The 18,422-nt window shown below is 51.8% G+C and overlaps 1 protein-coding gene and 1 long non-coding RNA gene across 9 annotated transcripts in view; one reads left to right on the forward strand and one right to left on the reverse strand.

Moving 5' to 3' along the window:
* Positions 1–18,422, reverse strand: part of Kirrel3 (kirre like nephrin family adhesion molecule 3) — a 560,323-nt gene that overhangs the window by 17,883 nt on the left and 524,018 nt on the right. For all 5 annotated transcript variants that reach the window (XM_078047301.1, XM_078047300.1, XM_078047302.1 and 2 more), the window contains exons 7-11: positions 16,219–16,369; positions 9,780–9,885; positions 4,518–4,666; positions 3,545–3,672; positions 2,452–2,578 (exon numbers count right to left, since the gene is read on the reverse strand). In XM_078047301.1, the coding sequence (XP_077903427.1) occupies positions 2,452–2,578; positions 3,545–3,672; positions 4,518–4,666; positions 9,780–9,885; positions 16,219–16,369 (661 nt within the window). The remainder of the gene's footprint in view (positions 1–2,451; positions 2,579–3,544; positions 3,673–4,517; positions 4,667–9,779; positions 9,886–16,218; positions 16,370–18,422) is intronic.
* The window catches only part of LOC120889749 (uncharacterized), an 83,458-nt gene that overhangs the window by 3,950 nt on the left and 61,086 nt on the right, over positions 1–18,422 (forward strand). The window lies entirely within an intron of this gene.

Raw genomic sequence — 18,422 nt, forward strand, 5'->3', positions numbered from 1 at the left:
GCTTGGGAAGAGGTGGGTAACCTCAGGGCAGGGGCTTCCGCCTTCAGATGGCTGTAAGAGTGGGCTGAGCCCTGCCTTCCACCTTTAAATCTCTTTAGCTCCAAGAGACCTTTGGTCCAAAGAGATGAGACTCTATGTTTTTGGAACATGGATGGTTCTTTGATTTGCTGCTGGGCTAAACAGTGATGATACCATAAAATCTTTTCCTTTCACTTCCCAGGAACTAGGAATTCCCAGAGGGGTTCGAAAGATTCTAGAAACTATCAGCAAATGCCTATGCATTTATGGGCTCCTTAAGTGAAAACAAAAGCCAGGATAAAAAAAAAAATGGGATTGGGGGAGTCAGCCAATGGCAAATATCTTCCCCTTCCTGCAGCTACCTGGTTTAAGCAAGCTCAGTTGAGATCCGTGCCAATTTATTCCCCAAAGGGTTCTGGCCTGCAGGTGCCCAGGAACAGGGATTTATTGTGATGGGAACTCAGCTCATTCTGGATGCTTCTATGCCATCACATGCCTTTGACACATGCCTGGCCCCTGTCCGAGGGCTTCACTACCCGTCCACCTATTTTCCAAAGCTGGAGACAAAAGGGGGCTTGGCAGGCTCCTCTCCTTGAGCCACTTCATCCAGCCTCCTGCCCCAGTGCCAGGCAGCCCTAGACTGGCAGAAGTAAACAGCAGTTTCCGTACTTCAGTCCCTTCAGCCTTTCTCTGCCTGGCAACCTAGGGGAGGCACTGGCTGAAAGACATGGAGGTTGAGAGAGAGATGGAAAAATTAAACCCCAGGTGAATGCCAGGGCCCAGGCTGCTGTGTCCAGCCCAAAGCTTGAGTTCCCCAGGGTGCAGGTTGGGGTGGGGATTTCTACTCTTTAAAAACAAAACAAAACAAAACAAAACCTCTTTTAATTTCCATTAAAGTGCTTTCTGTCTACAAGTGACAGAAAGATGTCAGCCCCTCCTTATTCACCCTTTTCCCCAGAAACGAGGATGCTCAGTTAATAGCTTCTGGCTCCAGGACCCTGGAAGGCACTTGTGAGTCTGAGGGTCCCAGGCGTGTGGACTGCAGCTGGCAGCAGGCGTGGACAGCCGGACTCCCCAGCGCCCTCCCCAGAGTGGGCAGTGGGAAGATGGCTGGTTCACTGTGGCCTGGTGCACTGAGCCGAGTGTCAGACACTGGCACGGCAGGAAAAGGCTGCAGCCTGTGTTGCCATGGATATACGGAGGCGCGATCAGATGCTGTTATTTTTAGCCCTGCAGTGCCAATTTATTGGTGGCATCCTGGGGACACACAGGAAGGCTGGAGCGCTCTGGAGCTGGGGTTCTGCCCTGGACAGGTGGTCTGTGAACGCTCTGGTGTCTGGGCAGATTCACCCTCTCTCTGGGGTTGCCATACCTGTCGGGGAGGCAGGGGAAAGGAAATACACCTGGAATGGAAGCTGGCTAATGGGAACGCAGAGGGGGATGCTGAGGAGGCACCAAGCTGGTTTTAGTTCTCTAGCAAAGGGGGAGACTAGATGAGGCTGTCAGTGGGCAGCTCCCTGGGTGGAGATGAAGCCAACAGGCTGATTTCCCTCAGCAAGTCCCCTCCCAGGCCCCTGCTCTGGAGCCAGATCTAGAGGCCTACACAGCTGGGTCTGTGGCTTAGGTTTTTGATCCCAGGCAGCCTTTGGTGGGAGCAGGGGGCTCCCAAAGGATCATGAACATACCAGAAATGGGGTCAAACCCTTGGAGGTGGCTGAGGGACATGGCCTTGGTGTCTCTCACCCTCTCCAATGGGTAGCTTTATCACAGCCCAAGCACACATCACAGTGGGGACGTTGGGGTTTCTGTTTTGGCACCACAGCTTCTTGGGTCTGGCCTGGGCTATGTCCCAGCTTCTCCATGGCCACCCACATCGGCAGCCAGATCTGATCTGAAGATCCTGCCCCTCTACCCTAGCTATTGACTGACTCCCACTATTACAACACTGTCCTGCTGTCATTATTGTCGCTGTGTATAGTGAGACATGTTCCTTGCCCTCAAGAGGCCCCTCCACACCTGATCCCTGGGGTGGTGACAGCTCTCCATGGCTGAGTGGCTCTGTGTGATGGGAAGAGTCTAGCCATAAAAGTGGGGGATGTGCCTTTAAAATCCCCATGGGCCAGGTCAAGATCAAAGGGCAGACAAGGGATATGGTCACAAGGTGACCTCTGACTCTTTTCCTGTCCAGGATAAAAAAATCATCAGCTACTATGAGACCCCTTTAAACATAACAAAAAGGAGAGATGTGATCAGAAAACCCCCCAGGCTCTTCTTCACCTCCAAACTTGGCTCTGACCAGGACTCCAAAAGGGGCAGACATAACTACTGAGGACCATAGCTGGAGGTGGTAGCAAGGCCCAGAGCCAGTGACAGTCCCTTTGGGGCAATGCCTGGTACACCCTCTGCCCCAGCCCACCCCCCTGGGGGTCTTACCATTGACAGTCAGGGTCACCTCACGCTCCCCAGCTCCTACCCGGGGCACCACGGCCCTGCACACGTACTTCCCAGCATCCTCCTGGCGGACAGATTTGAGTGTCAGGGTCTTCTCGTTGCTTAGAACCTGGAAAAATGGGGGAGGGTCAGACATAAAGAGGGGGGGTGGATTCTCTCTTTTTGTCTCTCAACTTGATGGCTGAGAGGCAGGCCTGGTACTAAGTAGGTGACAGTGTCCTGGTAAAAGCCCGGGTGGGAAGGCAGCAGGCAGACTGGGCCCTGTGGATGTGGAGAGCAGCCCCCACCTACACAGAGACGCTGCTGCAGTACGTCCAGGTGCAGCCCTGTGGGCAGTGTGCGGAGGGAGGACTCCTTGGCTGGGTACCCCCAGCTTTCCCAGAGAGAGGGGATGCTGACCATCCTCTACCTTCAATGGCTCATCCTCTCCCAGGCTGGCCATGGATGAGATTACCCTGTGGCTGAATGGCAGAGGGTCCTGGACCTGTGTTGTCTGAGTCATGTTCAGTATCCCTTTGGGACACAGTTTGGGGCGATGACAGGAAAGTAGATTTTGGCATTAGATAGGTCAGTGTTTGAGTCCTGGCTCTGGCAGCTAATACCCGTGTGGCTCTGGTCGGTTACTGGCCGTCTCAGAGGCTCAGTTCCTTCTGTCTCCCTCTCCTTCCTGACCCATGGCCCTCACTGCTGTCCCTGTGGAGGGTCGTCTGGAAAACTCATGAACACTACAGAATACATACATTTCAAAAGAAGACCCCAGGAAGAAAGCACAGGGTAACTCCAAGGTTAGGGGTAACATTTTGGGCTGGGATGGAACCGAAAAGTCTTTCAAGTGACTTCCCCCAACTCCATATTACTGATTACCTGCTTTTATAAGGTTCACCATAGGGCAAAATTGCAAAAGCCGAATGTGTTCAGGGTGAGATGGGTACAGGTGGGCACCTGGGTTCCCTCTCTTCTTTATGGGATCCTCTTCTGGAGGCTGACTCTCCTCACCTAACTATGAGAGGGGTCCTCCTGTCTACCATGCCCCCATCCTGCCAGAGGTCCCCTGGGGTCAACATGGTGGACTCACCACGCCAGAGCCCCGCTTCATCCATACGATGGTGAGGGACGGGTTGCCAATCCAGGCGCAGCTGAAGACTGCATCAGAGCCCAGATCCACGAGCAGGGACTGGGGCTCTGTGGTCATCCTGGGTCCAACTGTGATGGGGAGGAAGAAGAAGAGAGGCCTCAGGTGGGTTGGGGAGCTCCTGCGACCCTCCTGCTGCCCCCCTTCATTGTGACAGGAGGAAAGGAAAGAGCAGGGTATTGGGCCATCTCAATCCACTCAGCCCATTCCTTTACCCTTCTGCCTGGGCTGAACCTGGGTTCTGGGAGAGAGATTGGGAATTGAGAAGGAGACCCCTGTCCCCCACACTCAGCCTTTCTTAGGTCCACAAGGAGTAGGCAGTACCATCCCTAGAAAATGTGCTTGAAGCCATGTGCTGTGGCACACACCTGTAATCCCAGCTATTTAGGAGGCTGGGGCAGGAGGATCACAGACTTAAAGTCAGCCTGGCAACCTAGTAAGTCTGTGTCTCAAAAAAAAAAAAAAAAAAAAAAGGTCTGGGGGTGTAGCTCAGAGGTAGAGTGCCCCTGAGTTCAATCCTCAATACTGAGAAAACGAATAAACAACAACAACTAAGAAGGGACAGAAGAGAGCTTGGTTCCTTTCTTTCTCTGTGCCAGGTGATAACAGGTGAGAAGGCAGCTGTTTGCAAGCCAGGAAGGGAGCCCTCACCAGAACCAACCACACTGGCACTCTGGTTTCTGTTGTTTAAGTCATCCAGACGACGGTAATTTGTTATAGCAGTCTGAGCTGGGTCATTCTGAAGATCAAAATCAGCATGAAACCCTAGACAAGGAAGCTTTTTGCAAAGTACAATGCACTGTACGCTTGGGAAGCATGATGTTTATGTTGCATGCAATGAATCCAGCCATGGTTCCTCCAGCCAGAGACTACCCAGTTCTGCTCATGCAGAGAAGCTCCCAATTTCTGTACTCACAATAGACGTCCACTGTGCGGCTGAGGTTGGTGCTGCCCAGAGCATTGGTCACCTCGCAGGACACAGGCTCTGAGAAGTATGTGTAGTCCACGGTGGTTCTATACACCTCCCCAGAGGCCTCCTTGATGATCTGGCCTCGCTTGGCCCATCTGCAATAGAGGCCAGGGTGCTGGGTGCATCTCGAATGCAAGGCCATCCCTCAGGGAGCTGGATGCCCTCATCCCACAAGAAAGCAGCTCTCTCAGGGGCTGTCTCTGCACAGGGGTTATTTCAAAGGCTCAGGGAGGAGTTGGACTTGCACCCTCCCACAGGTCATGCAGGCAGTGGGCTTTGGGGCCATAGTCAGTGGCATTTGACAAGTGGGTTATTCTGGAGGGAGGTATCTTGGTTATCGGGCTGGCCAGCCCATCTGCCTGGCTAGACCATGGACAACCCAACTGTTGGACACCAAATAGCCTGGCTGTCCTGCTCTGAGCTCTATCATAGGCCCTACCCTGGGAAACATTGGACAAGGGGTATGAATCTATGCCCTGGGAGTTCAAGGTCTAACGATTACATGCCTATGCACCAGTGTGCATGTGGACACACACGTCCATACACACACAGAGAAAACTGAGGCCCCAGGAAGTTTGGTTTTCAAGCACAGTGAGATGTGGGAGGGGTGTGAGGTGCCTGCCTGTCCCTCTCTTCCCACATGTCCTCCTCTCTCAGCTCTCAGTCCTGACTCCTGCTCTCAGGGCGGAGCCCGTCTGGTGCTCCTGCTCTCCCTGGAAGTCCATTCAACCTCTCCCAGGGTTGGCACTTGCTCCAATTCTTCCTCAGCCTCTGCTCTCTCATCTGCCTTCATTATTACAAGGTCACATCTCCATCAACCTTGATTCAGAGTGTGGGGGGGCAGACAGGAGGTTTCTCTCAGATGCCAATCAGTACCACAGAGAATGGAGGTGGCAGAGACTGAAAAGCCTTAGGCTTGGCTTGTTTCTGACTGACCCTGGGATGGCAATTGCTGCATTGGACCAGCCACCAGGTCCCTTCTATGTGTCTGCAGAGCTGCAGCCCCACAAGGGTGCTTGCATGCATCGAGAATGTGTGTGCATGTGAGCCTTTGCACGTGGGTATGAGCATGTACATGTGTGTGCGTGTGCACATGTGCGAAGGTGGGACCTTTCCTTGCAGATCTCCAAGGAGAGAGAGCTCACCACTTTCCTGGTATAATCAATCCTATTACAGACAGCAGTCCCTCTCTTTGAAATCACAGAATTTCTAACCAGGTTTCTCCTATTGTAGCTCAAGGCTGCTTTAGGGCTGTGTCTTTCTGAAGATGGAGAGGCTGCTCAACCTCCACCATGGTGCCCTACAGCCACAGCTCCCCTGTGGCTGCTGGCCGCTCTCTTCCCCTTCCTGTGCTCTTGGATATTTCCTGGTACTACTGAGTCCCATCTCCTCCCTCCCCTCCATCAGTTCTTGGCCCAGTCTGGTCTAGTCCCGAAAGACACCACTTCTGTGCATCCCATGGAACACCTAGGCTGGCACCACGCGGTGGTTATCTTGAATTAATATCGGGTAATTATTAAGAACCCGATTAATAATAACAATTATGGTTTAACAACAAGAGCAAAGCATAGCTCCCTGAGAGCTTAAGGAGCTTCCCAACAAACCATTATGAGTTATTCATGAATCGTTTCAATTCCTAAGTTTAATTTAATGACCAGACTTAATAGTCAGGCACGGCCCCGGCCTGAGGTGGATTAATTCAGTTTCAGACACACAGTCGGGGATCTGTATCCAGACCCTATTTCTTCTACTCGGCTGAAGCGAGGGGGTTGGAGCAGTGGGGAGGGCAGGAAGAAGCTCTGCTCTACCCAAGTCAGGCCCCTGCTCCTGGCTGCTTTCAGCACCAGGGGACTGGGGCTGAGGCTGGGGCTGGCTTGGGGCCAGGATTACTGGGTCTGATGGGCAGGCCCAGGTTTTTTCTTCCCTAGGGCCTCTCGGAGAAGTTGGGCCTTTTTTGACGGGGCCCTTAGGGAGGAGGCTCTCTCAGAGTTGTAGCAGGAGCTGGCTGTGGGGGTAGGACCCTCAGGAACCCAAGGCCAGGGCCTTTGGAGGTGGTACCCCTCCCTCCACTCCACCAGAGACCTCTGCTCCCATCTTGCTCAGCCTGTCCAGCCAGTCTTTCCTCCTCCTCTTCTTCCCTCCCACACTAAACAGCCCTCTGAGGGGCCTTTTCACAAGCCCAAAGGCTCTAACCACTGCACTCCAGCCACAGCATGGAGCTGGAAACCAAAGAGCCCCCACCTCCTCTCATCCCTTCCCTTTTCTCCTGTTGGTCTGTGGCTCCTCTTCCTCTTGGGGGTCGGAACATTCTAGTGCATCTGCTGTTACTTCCATCGCCTCTCCCAGCCCCTCTGAAATGGAGTCAGCGTAAGCCTTTCCCAATCAATGTCTAATTTGGTCTGAACAAATGTAAGAGGATTAATTATTTATATCACAGAATCAGGAGGCCTGGCATGTCACAGCCCTCACACTGGAGCACTGAACAGCCCTGTGCTTCGTCTGGGCACTGCCAGCCCCCCATCCTGCTGTCTGCTGGAGACACACAGAAAAACCTTCCAAAGAAAAAGCCCACAGCACCTCTCGCCCCAGGTCCCTGGGGGCAGCTGAAGTAACAGCCTCTCTGCCCAGCCATGCCCCTTTTGGGATGTTGGTATGGGGGAGGGCCAATCTCTAATTTCAGAGATTACAGCCTTTTAGGTAGACCAGAGAGGAAGCAATCAAGACGAATCAAAATAAAGAAACAAAGATCCCTGTAATCGTGTCAAAGTCAGTTGGGAAAAATCAATGTACTTATGTGATGGGATTTGCTTAAGGCTTTTCCCTCTGGGTTCCAACGCTGCATCTAGAAGGAGATTTGGTGAGGTCTTGTGGGGGTGGGGAGGGGCTGAGCAGGTGTGGGTGGGCTCGGGTGCCTGCAGGTGCCTGCAGCCTCCTCTCTCCACAGCCCTTCCACCTCCTTTGTTTTGCAGCTCAGCCTACCCGGACTCTCTTGCCTTTTCCTGGGTGCCAGAGGGCTCCCCCAAAGCCTCTGGAATCCTGGAGGGAGCCCAAGCCTGCACTAACATGTTTTCAGGGCGCTTGGCTGATCATGAGGGACAGTGATGAATAAGAACTAGTGCCCCTCCTGCTCCTCAGTGCTCCTCTATACACGAGGGTCTCGCTTGGGGTTTCCTGAGCTCCAGAGTGGGACAGAGAGGAAGGGAATCCCACAGGATCCTAGTGTCTAGGGAAACCTGTATGTTCTCTGTGTGTTTATTAACTTTTTATTTGAAAAAATCCCAACTTTCAAAATGAGAGAAAAGTTACAATATAGCCCCGTTAACTGCCATCTTTTCTTTGCCTAGATTCACCAGTTTTCACGATTGGCCACGTGTGCTTTATGATGACCTTGTCCTTATTATCGTTGGTCTTCTTGCTGTTTTTTTTAAGTGGGTGGCCCTGGCAGTCAGGGAAAGTCACCTCCTTTCCTGCACATTTGCATAACCTGCCACGGTGTGGGGTGGCCTACTGGCAGAGGCTCTATCTTCTGGGTCTTGTCCTGCTGTGTGTCCAGTCTCTGATCACTAAGTACTCAGATGACCAGGATCTTGGCAGTGATAAGAAGTGGAAATTGGAATCTGTCTGTCCCTGTCTCTGGGATTCAGCAGGCATTTGGGGTCTGGTTGTGAAAGTGAATGGGGCAGGGGTAGGTCCTGGGTGGGGGCTCTCTAGGTGACAGGGGCTGCCCTGGGAAACTGGCATTAGCAGAGTTTTCTGGGCATGTCACACCTGGTATTTGGGGACCATGAACTCAGGGATGGGAGCAGACAGAGGAGAGCAGCCCAGGCCCAGCAGGCCTGGGGTGACAGTTCAGAGAGAAGGAGTCTTGGTTTTTCCTTCTGGATCTTTAAGTCACTTCTGGACAGACGCCAGACCCTAGCCATATCAGACCTGCCTGCTGGACCTGAGAGGGTTGCACAATTTCTAGGAGCCAGGGGTCCTTGGCTTGGAAGGGACCCTGAAGGTCACCCGATCTTACTGCATCCAGGGTAGGGAAGGGTTACATCAGGCAGGGCAGATGGGTTTTCATCCTTTAAAATGTCCTTAGGGAAAGGGTCATGCCCTTCCTGGGTTCCTTGTTCCCAGGCTGCTTAATTATCCACGCTGCAGGGAGCTGTTCCTTATGTGCAACCTGAGTCTCAGCTGCCTCTTTGACCCATTTCCCTCCCTTCTGCCTGCTGGGGCAGTGCTGCCTCCTGTCTCCCAGTCCTCCACTTCCTAAGGCCGGCTGCTTTCCTAGACAGAGACCATTATCCTCCTTGGCATTTTCTGAGGCTGCAGCGTAATGACCGAATCCATGGCAGAGGTGATGCCCTGGGCCCTGCCATGGAGCCCGGGCAGGTGGGAAAGGACAGGGCCGAGTTAGGGTGTTGGTGAGTATCACAAAGGAACATCCAAAGGAGGTGAGGTAAGTATCCTCAGCCTGCATTTGAGGAACTCTCAGATCACTTAGTTTCTGGAATCCTGTGTGGCGATGCACATAGGTGGGGCGGCGCAGCTCTGGGCCTTCAGAGATTGCATCCATCAGATACACATAAGGAGCCCTAGTTTGATGCCATGCGCTGGGCTACATGCTGAGAGCCATAAGTGACTAAATTGCAGTTCTTGCCTTTAAGAAGCTCTGTTAAGAGGCAAAGATACAAGTGAGTGAGATCCTGTTTCAAAATAAAAAGGGCTGGGGATGTAGCTTAGGGGTAAAAGTTCCTGTGTTCAATCCCTAATGCTAAACAACAACAACAACAACAACAACAACAAAAACAGTGATGGTTTTATCAATGTTGTGGCAAGAACACATGGATCCTGAGGCTCCCACTGGACCCTAAGAAGTCAAACAGAGTCTAATGACTCTCCTGACTCTTCTGGTGTGTTTTAACTTTTGTCCTGAGCCTTTCCCTCTTTTCAGAAATACCGAGTAACCAAGCTGTTTGAACAAGAGGGGCACAGCATCCTGCCTCCTGTGGAAGAGGCATGCGTGCCACATGAAGGAAGGGAAGAGTCCACCTGGCCAGCAGGTGGGTGGGTGTGGGGGTTATTTGATTACAAGGCTATCTGGACACCTGCAGTGAATCACGCATGGTAGCCATGCATGGACGATAAGTGACATCCTACGCGACAGGCATGGGGTGGGGGGCTGAGGTCAGGCTGTGCCTCCACAGCAGTGATGCTCACCTGTACTGGGTGACAGCTGGGTTGGCCTTTGCAGAGCAGTGGAATGTGACGACGTTGTCCTCCAGCACCGGCTGCGGTTCCACTGACAGGTTGACAAGTGGGGGGTCTGCAGGGAGAAGAGATCCTCTTGTAGTCGGGGTGGAGGGGGGGGCATGGAATTTTAGGGCAGAAAGACCCTCTGGAACACAAGGAGGTTAAGGCCAGAGATGCCACCATATGGGGCCCTCAGAATAGCCACCAGGCTTGAGGTCTTCAGAAAGAGGGGCTCAGCAGGAGGCTCCTGCTCCCTGGAGGTGCAAACCTCAAGGGTCCTGGGGGGACCTTGGCCCCTCTGTGGATTCAAGGCCTGGTATTGAAGTGAATGTCCCTCAGGGAGCTGCCATTGTGTGGGTCCCAGGAGCATTCTGTCCAGCCTCCAGCTTCTGGACAGAACAAAACACTTCAGGAAGCAGAGGAGAAGCAGGTGCAGGGTTTGGGGGAGTGTGGACCCCCAGCTCCATTTCAATACCAGCTTCCTGTCTTTGAATTGTCTGTTTGTTTCTCTCTGTGTGAAGGTTCTGGGGCATCTGGTAACTTGAAAGTGGCATTTACAGCCTTTCATCAGCATGATCATCTCCACTGAGTCCTGACTGGTGTCACCAGTCCCTCAGCTCCCAGGGCTGGGGCTACAGTTTTCTCATTTGACATGATAAGAAGCCAAACTCTGAAGTGCTAAATGGTGGGAGGTGGAGGAGACAGAAAGTAAGAGAGAGAGGGAGAGAGACAGGAAGACAGGAACCAGCGACAGCAAGACACAGAGAGATCTGCACAGACGGTTTGGGAGGCAAGCAGAGTGGCACGGACATGTTGGAGAGACAGACACACAGAGGGTGACAGAGACCTGGGAGAGACTACAGAGAGGGACAGACAGACAGAAACAGAGAGGAGGGATGAGAGAGGCAGAGAGATAGGTACAGAGATGAGGGAGGGGAAAGAGAGGGGATAGGTACAAAGATGAGGGAGAGAGACAGAGACATGAGTGGATAACAGACTGACAGACATGGATTGAGAAATGCAGAAGAGTAAAAAAAGGAGACAGAAACCTAGAGAAGCAGAGAGATGGACAGAGACAGACATATTTGCAGCGATGCATAATCACAGGAAAATTTCTCGCTGAAAGCAGAAAAGACAAAGGGAGACCCAGCAGGCGGAGACAGAAAATGACAGGGTGTTAGGAGAAACTCCAAACAAAATAACAAGAAATAGAGAAGAGGGAGAGGGAAAAACAGACTTGAGAGGTGGAAAAATGGGAATAGAGTTTGAGGGGTCTTCAGCAGAGAGGAAGAGAGGTGGAGATCAGCCCACAAATGGCCTCATGTCAGCCTGGCCCTGCCCTGCTCAGGGGCAGCTGCTCTCGACCTCCTCCAGGCTGGGTCACCCTGCTGCTGGGATCCCATAGCTCCAGACTCTGCCCGGCGTCATCTGCACCCCAGGGGAGAGGAGGCCATGATCCAGTGCTCGACCCTCTCCCTTGTCACGGCCTGGAAGCAAGGCTGGCTTTCAACTTTAGGCCGACTTAAAGGGCACTTCAGTTCCCACGTGCTAGCCAGCACCCTGGGCTGCTCCCCACCAGCACGCAAAGCAAATTGTGAAAGGTCATGAGGGTTTGCTAGGGGGTTCAGCCCAGAAAAAGAAGTAAGGAAGCCAGTTCTGTAGAGGCCATCAAGAAAAATACCAATCACTCTGATTCCCTGTGAAAAGGAGCACAGGGAAGAAGACTGTGGCCACTGGGTGTGGGCACCTAGTTGAGGCAGGTGGGGTTCTGAGACCCTGCAGCTGCGGAATAAGGCTGGACGTGAGGTCAGGACTACTGACTCCCATGCATGCTAGTGCCATGTTTCACTGCCAGTGTGGGAACATAGGTGTTGGCCTTCGAGGTGTCCACTGGACTTGTTAGGATCTGCAGATGCTGGGGAGAACTCCATGATCCGAGCAGTGGGTAGTTACCTATGTTGGAAGCCTGTTCTCATATTATCTCCTAGTTCAGGATGGGAACTACATATCGGGGAAGCATCTGGTGCAGGAGCAGCTGGTCTGCTACCTTTTTGTGGGCAATTACAAGGTACTGTTGGGAGGTAGTGGAAACCTTGAGACCGGGCCCTAGTGGGAGGTCTTTCCGTCATTGAGCACGTGCTTTGGGCAGGGGTGGGGAATGCTGTGGGATCCTGGTCTCTTCCTCTTTCTCTCTTTCACTTCCTGGTTATGAGGTGAGCCATCTTGCTCCACCAGACTCTCCTGCCATGATATGCTACCTTGCCACATACCCAAAACAACAGGGTCAATAAACCATGGACCGGAACCTCCAAAACTCTGATACAAAATCAACGTTTCCTTTTTATAAGTTGATTATCCCAGGTATTTCTTTTAGTGGTGGAAAGCTGACTAACACAGGTGGCTATTTCAACCAATAATGCAAATGGTCACAAAGATGTATCTAGCAAGGAATAGCCATGAGAACTCTCCTTCCACCTCCCAGGACCCTCACCCACCCACCTAGAAAATCCTACATCCTCTCCCCAGCTGCTGCCCACCAGCTTCCAGAGCAAGGCTGAATCAGGCAGCTGACCCTCTTTCCATGCAGGGCTGGTGGCGAAGCTGATCACCTGTGGAGACCCAGAGGGGAGGTTGCCCCTTGCTGTGGAGAAGCATGTCTGGAGGCATAGGGGTTTGGTGATTGTCATTTGGACCCAATATGCAGCTGGCCCGTGTCCTCACATGATGAATTCTAATACTGTGAAACCAGCTTTTGTTTGAGGAAGTGAAGGTGTCATTTCAATAGAATCTAGGAACCCACCATAGAATTAGGGGAGAAATTTGAGGGATAGAAGGCCCATCCCTTAGCTAAGTGTCCTTTACAAAGTGTTGGGCTCTTGGGAGGCAGGGGAATGGAGCCCACCTGTTGGAGGACTCTTCTTTCTGCCTGATGCTCCACCACACACCTGCCATTATCAGTTTAGCCCGTGGAGGCCTCTCTTCTGCTTTCTTCCTTCCTTTCTGCAATATGTTTAGTCCCCAGCCTGTCCTGAAGAGCCTCAGGAGAGCAGTCCCAGGAGGGCTCCACACACACACCAGTTTTACCTGCACAGCTCCACTCCAGACTCAGAGATGCCTACATCCCTTCTCCATTCCTCTCCCGTCTCCTCTGGATGTGCAGGATATGAATTTCCAGGAGTCTGCCAAGCTCCCGAAGTATAAATAGTTTATGTCATATCCAACTATTAAACATGATTTTAATCCCACTTGTGATGTCGGCTGCATAACTTGCAGGAGGGCAGCTTTGATGTAGCTAGTGGAACTGAGATCACATTGAACAGATGTTACAGCTGAGAGTCTGTTAGTGTTTCTATCAGCAACCTGCGTGCGTGTGTGTATGTGGGTGTGTGTGTGTTTTCAGGGAAAGTATTACACGGAGGAGGGGGCGGGAAAGAGAAACTTCATGACTCAGTGATTTTATAGCACATCCATTTGAAACTTGGCAGCTGGACATGGAGTCCAGATGTGGCGAGGCTTTGGGGGTGTTAAGCTTTCTCTCCCATTACTCAATCTGGGGGCTTTGTCTTCCGTTGGGTAACATATAAAGACCAAGGGAAACAAACAACAAATGTGCTTTTGCTGAGTCTGGATGCTTCTTGGTTGACTGAGAAAATGAGCAGGTTTGCACAGGCGGCTCTGATCCAGCCCACGGTGTCCACGGCAAACAGTTGGACGCTTACAGAATGAACAAATGAATCAATGGAGGAGGAAGGAGGAGGCGGAGGGAGCTGAGGGAGAGGCTGTGCTTTTGCTTGGCAGGCACTTATAAACACCTTCTGGTTATGGGAGATAGAGTCCAGTGGCAAATGGATAAAGGCCTGTCCCCTGTTAGGGCTGGGGGTGGGTTCCCTGGGGAGTGGCTGCTGTGTACCTGTGGCTATTTGTCCTAATGCATTGGCTACAATGCTCCTAAGGAGTTAGGCATGGTGCTAGGGGCTGACGTAAGTGATTTAATGAAATTCTCACTGCAACCTCAGGAGGTAAGTCTGATTATCACCATGTATGAATAGGGAAACTGAGGCACAGAGTGAGTAACTAACCAGGTGAGTGTCACTCAGTAAGTGGCAGATTCAGTATTCAAACCAGGAAGAATGCCAAGCCTTAACGACTACCCTGTGCTGCTTTGGATGGGCCTTTCCAGGAAACTGGAGACCTGGGTTCTGAGCCTGACCTCAGTCATGATGCCTCCCTCCTGATACAGTTGAGATGTCCTTGGAAGCAAAGTCAGGCAGGGCCCAGAGACCTGAAGAGGCCCTTGACATCTTGATACAGACCCCAGAGCATGTGCAGCCTGGTAAATTGATCCTCTTGCTGGAGTGCCTCTAGAGGATGTCTTTGAATAGCCGGGTGGGCTATTACTATGATGACTCTCCTGTTGCTGGGAGAGGTTCTTCTGGGTGATGGAGAGTGGCCTGGAGCAGAAACACTGCTACTTCCCCCCTTCCCTGCCAGGGTCCTGGCTGCTGTCCTGGGAGAGCCAGCTAGGTTGTCTGTTTTGTATGGGATTCTGCAGCTGGTATAGGTCTCCTGCCCAGGATTGGGGGAAGGAGATCAGGGGCTCCATGCAGTGGCCACAGATATTCGGGGGCTTTGATACTTTGTGCCTCCCCCAGATCTGGCTTTTGTCTAGAGAGAGCGAGCTCTTCTTCATGGTCAATCCTAGAGACATCATTGGTCAGATAAGACAAGAAACCCGAGTTGGGGGTGGGATGTGAAGATTGACAAGCTCAGGCCTGCCAAGCTCGGGAGTGGTGGAGCTGTTCTGGCTGTTACGATGTCCAGCCCAAGAGCATCTTGCCTCCTCTCAGAGCTGGGCCTGTGCTCCAAACCCCAGTTCACTGGGACAGAAGCAGGTGGTGCTGAGAGCCAGGGCAGGTCTAGGGCCAAGAAATGGAGGAACCTCAGGTGCAAAATTGAAGGAGGTCCTCCCTCTCAGGACCCACCCTGTACTTACACCATCAAGGGAGGCCTTCTTAAATTTTGTGCCCTGGGCACCTCCCTCTAGCTTCCTGGCCTTAGGCTCAGCAAGAGCTCTGCTGCTCTCTACTCTCATTAATGAAGAGTAACTGGAAGAAGTAGCCCTGGGGTGTGCATTGTGGGGTCAAGGGGATTTTTAGTTGCTGGCAAGATAGTGAAGATAAGCCTTCCCAAGAACTCCACCATTCTCTCCAGGCATTGGGACCTTCCTGATGTTTATAACCATTTCTTTCTCCCTCTGGAATCTAAATGGGGTCAGGATGCTGGCTTTCTGGATGCCAAGATAGGCTCTAGAAATCCTGAGGCACAGCTCTTGTGGACTCCACATCCCTGGGGAGCCATATGATGCCCAGAGTCAAGAACCCTTAGACAAGTCAGGGCTGTTAGGAAGTGTTGTAAAGTATTTTTTCAAAAACGAGTGAAGTGCTGAGGAGACCATGAATGCCAGCCTACAACTGCAGCCATGTCACTCAGAGTCTATGACCAACTATGTGCTAGGTCACCAGCATGTAGTGGCATTATGTTCCACGGCAGGGAGGGCATCTGAGAGGGGAGAAGTCCACCTTTGAGGGATGATACTTTAAACCTACCCAATACTGGTCCTGTGAGTAAGGCCTTGTCAAGCTCCTGGGGCTTACAGGCACTTTAGGGGGATTTTTTTTAGGGGACATTTAGGGATCTCCTTTAGGTGGCTTTTGGGATGTGATGCTGGTGGATCTTAACAGCATGTGATTGTTGATATCAACGGTAATAGCCATACCTGCTGAAGGCTGAACTCGGAGTATAGAAGTTGGGCTATCAGGGTGGGCTCTGGAAAGCTCAGGTGCCTGGCCCCCTCTGTGGCCTTGGGAAAATTAACCAACCTTTTGATGCCTCATTCTCCCCATTTAGGGACCACAGTCATATATCCTCCAAGTGCTGTTGTAAGGACTAAAGGAGACAGTGCATGCAAAGTATGAGCTGAATGAACACCCATCCTTCTTCCTCTTCCTCTAATCCCCTTGACCAACCCTTGCATGAGAGCGGCTCTGTAGACCCTCTCCAGGGCACACGGCTATGACCCATTCTGGACCCTGAGTGCCTGTCAGCTCCCAGCATCTTTGCCTTGGCTCCCTTTCCCGCAGGCCAGTGGGGCCAGCTGCTGACTATTGGTTGATGTGGATATATAGTGTGAATGTGACTCGAAGATGCCCTCTGCAGAGGACTCTCATCTGTGCTTCATATGACAATAAGAACAAGATGGTCCTTTGTGCCCATTCACACAAACTGGCCAATCCACAGAGCTGTTTGGCCCATCCTCTCCCTTCAGATGGCCCCAGCTCTGGTCAGGGGTAAAAGACATTTCCCAATCTGGGCCTGGCCAGGCCAGGTGGGGCTGGTCAGTACTCACGCTGGATGTCGATGGTGACTGAAGTCTCCTTCCCCCCAGGGATGGCCTTGTTGGTGGCACGGCACACGATGCTCTGTCCATTCTCTACATCACCGGGGGAGATGAAGAGGGTGCTGACGATGCTCTCACGCTTGCCATCTCGAAGCAGGGTCTGGAAGAGGAGGGGGAAAAGGGACAGAAGGCCCCATGTCACTGGGCTGTGTTGGCCTGGGTGGCTCAGGGCCCAGCTCAGAGAGGAGAAGAGAGAGCAGTGATGGAGTATGTGGGTGTGTAGGTCAGCTCAGGAGACCAGGGTTCAGTCTCTCTGCAGAGCTGGGGGTGAGGTTACTCTTGGTTCCCTGGCATGAGTGCTGGGGTGTGGAAGGAAAAAGCAACTAGAAATATTATTATCATGCATGAAAATCGGCCTGGACTTGTAAGCTAAAAGCACAAAAGAAATCAGGCTGGGGCTAATGGAAATCAGGCTTCAAGTAGGTTTTATGTAGAAATGAACTGACATCTATTTTGCCTCTGGTGTCAGGGTGAGTCTTAGGTCTGTGCGAAAAGCAAGGAGGTAGTTTGCAATGGGCGGCCACTTGTGGCCCCTGAAAGGTTACGGTCTGCAGAAGGGGATGCGACTGTGGGCATGGAGGTAAGGACAGAGCAGGGTAGGGATGTAGGCAGAAGCAATGCACATCCACTTTTAATTATTTCCCTACATATTTCCCTTTTGTCTTTTCAAACCATTTCCCTTCCCTGTCTCATTAGAGCCTCCACCAAATCATAGCAGGACAGATATCATTATTTTCCATCTGACTGGGGAGGAAACAGGTGAAATTAACAGAGGAGACAGGACTTGACTAAACTCATACTTTATGTTGGTAGTGACATAAAGACTAGGGTCGTGCAGAGGGTTGAACTGTATCCCCAAATTCACGTCTACCCAGAAACGTACACGATCCCATGTGGCAATAGGGCCTTGCAGATTAGTTAAGTACTTATTAATCTCTAAGGTTTGGAGATGAGATCCTCCTGGGTTTAGGGAGGGTCCTCCCTAAATCCAATGGCTGTCCTTTTGAGAGGAGCAGATGACACAGAATTAGAGGCAACCATGTGAAGACAGGCAGAGATTGGAATGATGCTGCCACATGTAAGAGGAGCCGCCAGGGCTGGATGAGACAGAGAGCCTTCTTCTCTAGATACTTGAAAGGCGGGACAGCCTGCCGCCACCTCGATTTCTGACTTGTTGGCCTCCACAGCTGTCGAGAACAAAGCACTGCTGTTTTAAGCACCAGAGTGTGGTGCTTTGTTACGGAAGCTCTTGGAAACCAAGGCAAGTCCTAAAGCCATTGGTCCCCTCTCTTCTGGGGCCATTGCTGTTTCCTACTGGATCAAAATGCCATTCTGTCCCTAGTTCTCTCATCAGGGCTGCTACCTTCTGCCCTCCTCTGTTCCCCTTTCTAGCTACCTCCCCATCAGTTTGGGGCCCATTAAGGGAGTCACATGCTGGGGAGGGTGTCTGGGTGGAAGGGTAGAAACTGGAGTCTGTTCATCTTTTGAAGACTTTCTGTCCCATCCTGGGAGGGACTTCACTTTGGAAGAGGTACTGGAAGCAGCCGTGCTTTGCCCCAGTTGGGGCCAGGGAATAGATGACTCTACTTCCTCAAAACCTCCCAAGAAATAACAACGGGGTTGTTTCTCATTCTCAAGAGCATTATCTTTATTTTGCAAGAGAAAACTGAGCAAGAGGAACTTACTGGGCAGAGTGTAGACTGGTATTTCAGAATGAGTGACCCCGTCCAGCCTCCTGAGATGCCAGAGGTCAGTTCCTATGACCTGGGCCTTGCAGGTGGAAACAATTACTGATTCAGTAATCTGGAGGAGAATGGTTACTGAGGTAACCAGCAGAAATCTGTGGGCTGCTGGAATCTAGTCTCAGCTTGGGGTGATCCTTCTCATCACGGGGCAAAGCTTGGGACTTCTGGGACAAGGAGAACCTTGCCTGAGCCTCAGCCTAGATCAATGCATCACTGGGTATAGTGGTGCATTCCTGCAATCCCAGCAACTTGGGAGGCTGAGGCAGGAGGATCTCAAATTTGAGGCCAGCCTGGGTTAACCTATTGAGACCCTGATTTCAAAATTAAACAACAACAACAACAAAAGCAACAACAACAAAACAACACATCCCGCTTTGGACCAAGCCAGACTCTGACATTCTAGGGAGA

This window comes from Ictidomys tridecemlineatus, chromosome 4 (genome assembly GCF_052094955.1).
Source record: "Ictidomys tridecemlineatus isolate mIctTri1 chromosome 4, mIctTri1.hap1, whole genome shotgun sequence".
Classification (NCBI taxonomy): Eukaryota; Metazoa; Chordata; class Mammalia; order Rodentia; family Sciuridae; genus Ictidomys; species Ictidomys tridecemlineatus.